Source organism: Simochromis diagramma, unplaced genomic scaffold, assembly GCF_900408965.1.
Source record: "Simochromis diagramma unplaced genomic scaffold, fSimDia1.1 OVJJ01000387.1, whole genome shotgun sequence".
Taxonomy (NCBI): Eukaryota; Metazoa; Chordata; class Actinopteri; order Cichliformes; family Cichlidae; genus Simochromis; species Simochromis diagramma.
Genome location: NW_024387152.1, coordinates 1,408,569 through 1,416,264, shown reverse-complemented (window position 1 = coordinate 1,416,264; position 7,696 = coordinate 1,408,569). Strand labels below are relative to the sequence as shown.

The following is a 7,696-nucleotide window of genomic DNA, read 5'->3' as shown; positions in this document are numbered from 1 at the left end:
TAGATTTATTTAAATAATTTGATTTAAAATTAACCTTACAATTACTCCATTCATAAGAAAATGAATAAAAATGCTGTTTGGTAACTGTAATTAAGAAATACATTGAAAGTCTCATACATGGGCAGGCAACACTATGTACACTATGACATGTACATTTCAGTTATTTAACAACTAGTTAATACTTAAGCACAGATTGATTTAAAACTGTAAATTCAAGTAATTTGCTCCTTCGCAAAGTCAGGCGTGGTCCCTAACTGCTCCTTTTGGATTCTATTGATGATCAGATGACACAGAAGAATCCTTGCATATAAAGTGCACGTTTGTAAAGCACACTCGGTCCTATGCACAGACTGCTTCATCTGTTCTCCTAGTGCTGGGAAAGTGCACTTCTGAGCTGCTTGAGGAACATTTCAGTCTCAAGATTTATTGTCACCATGTAATTGTGAGAAGTTGCTGGTGTTAGTGGTGCAGTTCCCTGAGACAACATAGTTGCTTTAAACACAAAACAGTTATGTCTATCACTGTCTTTGGTCAAGATTATCTAGTAAAACATACTTTGGTTATTCTCTCTTGTTTTGGACATTTGATATAGCAAAGTGTTCATTTAGGACAGTTTGATGGTGCTTGGTGCTGAAATGAATTCCTCTGAACAGCTTTTGGGGCTCTCCTTTGGCTCACATGTCATTCCTCCACTCAGGGTCCAGCTGCTGCTGAATGACACTCTCTGCAGTCTCAACTGGTGAGAAAAGCAAAATTCAAGGTGGAGAATTTTAACATATGAGGAAGGTATTTATGAAAGAATTACCCTCAGTTTCATATGTTTTTACTCAGTGGCACAATTATTGTAATTAGCCTTTGTTTGCTACCTGTGGGCTCAATTGAGATGTAAAGTGCTTGAAGTCGAGCAAACACATCTACATCTTCCTCTGCCCGAATGAATCCAGTGTAACCTCCTTCATCTCTGCAGTACTGGATGAAGCTGCAGGCGAACAGAGAAAGAGTGAACAAGAAAGTCAGCACAGATCACTCGTTCAAATTTAAAGCTGAGTTTAAAATTTAACGTTTGCTGAAAGCGGAAGTAGGAGTGTGTCACGTGCCGGGCCCAGGTGGAATCTGTTTCCAAAATTCTGGGGTTTCCCACCACAATCAGCAGGGCTTTAGCTCGAGTCACAGCCACATTAAATCTCTGGACAAGAAAAGAACGTGTCACAATAATCTGTAAATGCAGGCTCTTCATTTTGTGTTTCTGTGTATGGGATTGCGTTATTTACCTTCTCGTTTTTGACAAAGCCCAGGTTGAACTTTTTGTCCATCTCTGTGTAATCGGGGCTGCTTCGAACTGTAGACACCAAAATCACTCTCCTCTCCTGGCCCTGGAACTCCTCCACCGAACCAACCTGACACACACACACAAATATGCATTTCTGACACACTTGCTACTCTGTGTTTTGAAGTCTTTTACTCTCCAACATTTAGTTACCTTAAGGTTTTCCATACTCATAAATTGAAATTCTTTTTCCAGACCAATTTTTTCCAGTGCCTTGCGGATTTTCTGCACCTGTGTGACACAAAGAAAAACATAACCACTAACCACACCTTTAAATCTGCATCTTATCCACGTGTGTTCATTTGTAGTTATAGCAAAGGTTTGTAACCACTACATAAAAAAATGTAATCACACCTGCTTCCTGTAGGGGGCGATGATGCCTATGTCTCGGGGTGCAATCTTTGCCACGCCCTTCTTGCCTTGTGCCTGCAGCAGTTTCCGCACATAGTCCATCAGCACCTCCACTTCAGCTACATTGAAGAAAGAAGGACTGCTGGCCTCACGTTTGTCAATGCCAGTCACCCCATGGAAGATCACTGGGAAGTTCTGAAAGACATAAATTTTGAATTGGTGAAACTTTTAACTACCTTACTGCTCTGAGTAGTTGCAGCAAAGCTTTTGTTGCTTTGATTTCTAAAAGCAGTAGAAGAAGACTGGATGTGTAAATGAATTATGTGGAGATATCATCTGAATTTCAGGAGCGGGACCACTCCTCCTTCACGCCCCCTCCGGCCTCAGGCTATAAAAGCCCCCCTTCACCAATACCTGCTGTTCTCATTTTCATGCCCCCCCCCCCATTTTCCCTCTCTTCTCCTCTTTTCCTTTCATTCATTTCTCGTTAGTACATGGGGATCTGCCCGGCCCGGGGCAAGTTACTTTGAAAAAGTAATTAATTATAGTTACTAGTTACTTCTTCAAAAAAAGTAACTGAGTTACAATATTCTAAAAGTAATTAATTACTTGAAAAGTAACTATTGCGTTACTTTAAAAAAATATTTAACCCTCTGGGGTCCAGGGTATAATTGTCCATTTTTAACTACTTTTGATGTTTCCTCCACATTTCACCTTTAAAAACTGTTTACTTGTTTGGTCTCATCCTTTTCAGCACAACCTCACGTGTCTGAATCTACAGTTATGTTTTCATTTTTTACAGACTGTATTAACACAATTGATCTAAAATCAGACAAAAAAAACAAAATCAGAGTAGAAAAGGTTATTTTTTACTGTAACAACCACAAACATGTTTAATGAATCATATTTCATAACTTCAAATGCAAATATAAATTGTCAATTTTAAAATCCTGTGCACAAGTTTTGCAAACAACAAAGTTATTTGCATCCATTTACCTTTTACCTTGATTTTTTTAAATAACCATTTCAAACTATTTACAGAACAATCAGCTGTTCTTCAATAAGATGCCACAAATTATTTGTGCCACTGCAAAAACATCATTTCTGTCCACTATAAAGGAAACATCACAGCCTGATACCTGCAGGTCTGACAACAGCAGGTGTATCACTGCTGTTTCTACCTGGAGACAGCAGTCGCCTCAACACAAAACTATCCACAACACTACACACTAACTACACAAGACAACACATTAACTACACACTCCAAACACGCTAAACGTCACAAATCTCTCACGTCTCAAAACTCGCTCGCTCTCTTTTTCTACTCCTAAAACTTCCCCTGTTAGGGGGGGGGCATAAGAAGAGAGTTTTTTGTTTTTTTTTTCTTTTAAACTTTATTTATCACATTGTAGACATACAGTCAAGTAAAACAGGGATCACATAAAAGATAACATTGTGGTAGTACAATGGCATAAGAAGAGAGTGCTTGCTAGCGCTGTCCTTACGTGACGACACTATTGAGGAATAAACAGGCATATAACTTGTTTATCATGACTCTGGTTTTAAGTGGCCTATCAACACAATTTATAAACTGGTATATGTCACCTTGTTGCTTTGTCTTTAAGTGGTCATGTGATTGGCTTACCATGACTACTTTATTCTTGCTCAGTCAAACAGCAGCACTCAGGTGTTGTGATTATCGTCCGCGGGAGCGCGCAGCTGCTTAAAGCTGCAGCGTCCAGATTACTTACAGCTGAATACAGCTTCAACCGTCTGTTTGTTGAAAAATAGTAACGGACCGCGTTTCCTTGTTAGTAACTGTAACGGCATTGTAACAATCCGGTTGTTCAGTCTGACGTCACTAGCCGTGTCTGGGCCTAAACTCCGCTGCAGGTCCATATATCAAACGATCACTATGGCATTACTGAGAGTTGAAAAACTGTCTAAAGTCTTTCATCTTTAATAAAATGATCAGCGTTCTGCTCTACCAGGTGTAACAATTGAGTTTAACATCCAGGCATCCATGAAAACGGAATTTATGACATTTAACGGAGTTAGAAGTTAGCAGGAAGTTAGCTCGCTAGCTTCTATCTAAATACAATATAGCATGTCCTGACTGCAGGGTTTTGGAAACAAATTAAAACGTACAGCTCTGCTATCACTTCCAGCATAAATGAAGACAGAAAACTAAACAGCAGTGACGTTTGTAGGGTTCCTGAAGTTTGGCTAGCTGGTATATAATGATGTGCTACGTGACCGCTAGCGACACAGCTATGTTAGCATAATATAAACAAGCTAACTTTTTTTCCACTCGATAAAAGTTAACGTGAGTGTTCTCGGTGGTCAGGAACAAATGTAATCGCATGGCAGGATGCTGTAAAAGGACCAAACTTCAGCCAGGAGAACAACTGAGATAATCCATCCACAATACGAGGTTAGTCATTCATATACTGCTGCATGGGCTGGGCTGTAGTTACATACTAAGGTTTTAAAAACTGAGCTTAAATAAATGATTAGCGGTAATAAAAGCCGAGGGAGGTCAACAGTGATCACTGACTGTTTTAGGAGCTTTTTGAGATTAAATAGAAGAAAATACAAAACATTAAACATGTTAACAACACAAAAGCCACATTAAACGCAGACTACTTTAGACCCGGAAGTAGGATTCGTCACGTCATCACTGAACAACCGGATAGGAATAGTAATTAGTTAGATTACTTGTTACTGAAAAAAGTAACGCCGTTATTCCCATCACTGGTCGCCAGTCCCCTTCGAGGCCTTCCCCAAACCGCAGCACCAGTTCACACTTCCTCATCCCTCATCGCCCATCATTACAGAGGATGTGGTCCCAGCTAGTGAATTGTACATACACTGCACAGTGCACACTTGTTAAAAGAAGAATCACTACCTTTTTTGGTAGCTCTTCCCAGTTGCAGTAGAAGTTTCGTGCGTACTCATCTGCACAAGCCTGCAGCTCCCCGTCATAGAAAAGCTCATTGGGAATTTTGAGAATGGCAGGATGAGACCTGAAAGAAAAATGCACATTGTTGCAAATCAAGCAAATCAAGTTTTTGTCACCGAGCATCCTTAGACTCTCTTCTAGCACACCTGTAGTTACGCAGCAGCTTGGTAACAAAATGTTTGCTGAACACACCATCAGCGTTCTTCTGGTACACAGAGAAGTTATTCATCAGCCGCTCCAAGAGGGACACTCCTGTAGACAGCACAGAGTTTTTAAAACCAAATGTCAGTTTGCTACACACAGGGAAACAGTTCCGGGCAGTATCCATCCATTCATTCATCTTTTTTTTTTAACCACTTGTCCAAGCCAGGGCCAGGGGAGGGGCTGAAGGCTATCCAGGGGTCGCCACAGTAGCTCATCTGCCTCCATCTCACTACATCCATGAATCTTCTTTGTGGCCTTCCTCTTTTCTTTTTGCCCGTTCAGTCCACATTCAACATCTTGTGTCCAGCATATCTACTTTCCCTCCTCTGCACATGTCCAAACCATCTCAGCCTTGTCTCTTTAACTCTGTCTCCAAACTGCTCAACCTAAGCTGTCCCTCTGATGTACTCATTTCTAATCCCGTTTATTCTGGTCACTCTCAAAGAAAATTTTAATATGTCAAGCTCAGCAAGCAAGAAGGAGATCAGAGCCAATCCTTGATGTAATCCCACACCCTTTACTCCACACCTCACCACTGTCTCGCTGTCCTCATGCACCACTCTCACATATTTCTCTGCCACTCTTGACTTCTTCATGCAGTACCACAGCTCCTTTGTTGGCACTCTATCATCTGCTTTCTTTAGATCCACAAAGACACAGTGCAACATCTTCTGACCTTTTCTGTACTTCTCCATCAACACACTCAAAACAAATGTCACATCTGGAATACTCTTTCTCAGCACCTTGTGGCCAATTCAGAATCCCCAAAAACACGCACGTCCTTGGACTGTGGGAGGAGGAAAAATACTATGTAGCCTTATTTCTCTGTATTACAGTAGATTTGTGCACAAGGCAACATAAGTGTTCTTACGTCTGTACTTACCCATGCCGTATTTCAGAGCATAAGGAGATCTAAGAATGGGGCCAAGCTGCTTGGGGTCTCCAGCCAGAACAACCTGACCAGCCGTTGCATCAAGCAACCCTTTGGTACCACAAGATAACAAAAATCAATCATCATATAAATCAAATTTAGTACAGCTCTAGAAAGGAAAACTCTTTGTTGTTTATACCTGCCAATGGTATTATACACTCAGTCTCCACAGCATGTCCAGCCTCATCAATAAACACATGAGTGAAATGTTCTGCTGGAATGTCACCTGAGACGAATCTGCACAGATCAACAAATCTTTACATGGCACAAAGTCATATTTGCCACGTTCATCTGTCATGTTTAATGTTGTGCTAATGTTATAGACAGTGTCATGCAGATATGACTGCAGTGTGAGTCATTCACTACCTTCCGGCAGTAAACAGGGTGGTGACCATGATCTTATACGTCATCAGCTCTTCTTTAGCAGGGAAAATGTAACACTCCCCAACCAGGTTAGAGCATTCCTGTAAAGTGCCATCGTATCATAAACCTCAGTGAGACTTAATACAATAGCATCAAGCACTAGAACGCACATCAACACTGTGGTTAAGAAATGAGTGAGTGAGTCCTCATTCAGTGTGTCATGCATGAACATTACAGTCATGAAGTGCATTTCACATATAGTGTAGATCAGCGGTCCCCAACCCCCGGGCCTCGGACCAGTACCGGTCCGTGAGAGTTGAGGCTCAGGTGTGAAATGTCTGGTTTTCAGGGTTTTTATCGGTTTTCAGCATTATTTTGTTATCGTTTTTATCGTTAACTCGGTTTTCCTGGGTCTTTTCACGTGTGTTATGAATAAATCTTCTTTTTTTCGGTACCGGTACTAGTTTTATTTTGTTGTATTTATCTGCGACACCTTAAAGGCCGGTCCGTGAAAATATTGTCGGGCATAAACCGGTCCGTGGTGCAAAAAAGGTTGGGGACCGCTGGTGTAGATACTTAAATGTAAACTACTGAATGAAAGTTTGCTTTAAAATCACAGGTGAATGAAAGGTAATGCAGAGTTAGTTTCTTGATAAACTGCATCTCCATTAAAAAAGAAAAACAAATCATTTTCATTAAATGAACTCCCAGCACTGACCATTAGTTCATCAGGAACAAGTTTTGGGTCCCAGCTGCTGGCATACATGCGATATACTTTACGCTTGTCCACATGCTCCAGAATCCTCTTGCAAAGCAGATCAGCAGCACTGTTGGTTGGAGTGCATGCCAGAATGTAGCAGTTAGCTTGTGTCTTCTCTATCTGCTTGATGGCCTCCACCACAGTCACTGTTTTTCCTGAATAGAACAGGAAACATAAAAACGGCATCAGCTGAGTTGCATTTTCAGACTTATAAGTTCCTTCTATAGCAGCTCAAAAGCAGAGGCGTAGCAATCTTTGGGACCCAGTACCAGTTCCAGGTGGACCAAAAATCAGGTAGGGGGCAGGTTTGGATGAGCCAGCTACAATGTGTTGTACTGCCTGATATTGCTCTGGATTTTTCTCCAGCTGCCTATCAAACAGCCTGTTGATGGAAAAATAAATGGAAAAAAAGGAATAATTTTAGAGCTGAATCACTCCTGTCATTTTAGGATGATTTATACATTTTAAGTGTATACAGAGAACCAAAATTTCAGCCTCGGCTGAGTAGTGCAGCACTGATGATCATCCATTATTTATTTACATGTAGAGAAAAAGGATAACACATGCACTGTGTATTAAAAAAAAGTATGTGATCAGTCCACTAGAGTTTCTAACCTGAGATTGGGAAGGTCCTTTGGTTGAAAGGACATGTTGGGTTCAGCAGGAAACAACACGCTTTCCAGTCTATATGAAGAAGCCAGTTCTGCCGCTCTGTGCTGGAGACGCAGAGTCAGGCGGGTTATAGTGAACTCAACACTGAACTTCATACCTTCTACAAAGCGGCTGACCAACCTGTAA

General features: G+C 41.0%; 1 protein-coding gene across 3 annotated transcripts in view; it reads right to left on the bottom strand.

Moving 5' to 3' along the window:
- Window positions 1-7,696, bottom strand: part of LOC120743988 (putative helicase mov-10-B.2) — a 34,010-nt gene that overhangs the window by 19,052 nt on the left and 7,262 nt on the right. Inside the window, exons 10-23 of one of the 3 annotated variants that reach the window (XM_040048076.1) lie at window positions 7,510-7,690; window positions 7,168-7,276; window positions 6,857-7,053; window positions 6,142-6,239; window positions 5,915-6,012; window positions 5,728-5,826; window positions 4,787-4,892; window positions 4,587-4,704; window positions 1,682-1,873; window positions 1,481-1,558; window positions 1,272-1,397; window positions 1,098-1,186; window positions 867-979; window positions 334-736 (exon numbers count right to left, since the gene is read on the bottom strand). In XM_040048076.1, the coding sequence (XP_039904010.1) occupies window positions 675-736; window positions 867-979; window positions 1,098-1,186; window positions 1,272-1,397; window positions 1,481-1,558; window positions 1,682-1,873; window positions 4,587-4,704; window positions 4,787-4,892; window positions 5,728-5,826; window positions 5,915-6,012; window positions 6,142-6,239; window positions 6,857-7,053; window positions 7,168-7,276; window positions 7,510-7,690 (1,666 nt within the window). In that variant the 3' untranslated portion in view covers window positions 334-674. Of the gene's footprint in view, window positions 1-333; window positions 737-866; window positions 980-1,097; window positions 1,187-1,271; window positions 1,398-1,480; window positions 1,559-1,681; window positions 1,874-4,586; window positions 4,705-4,786; window positions 4,893-5,727; window positions 5,827-5,914; window positions 6,013-6,141; window positions 6,240-6,856; window positions 7,054-7,167; window positions 7,281-7,509; window positions 7,691-7,696 lie in introns of those variants that run through there. The other 2 variants (XM_040048077.1, XM_040048078.1) reach the window with 2 other exon arrangements.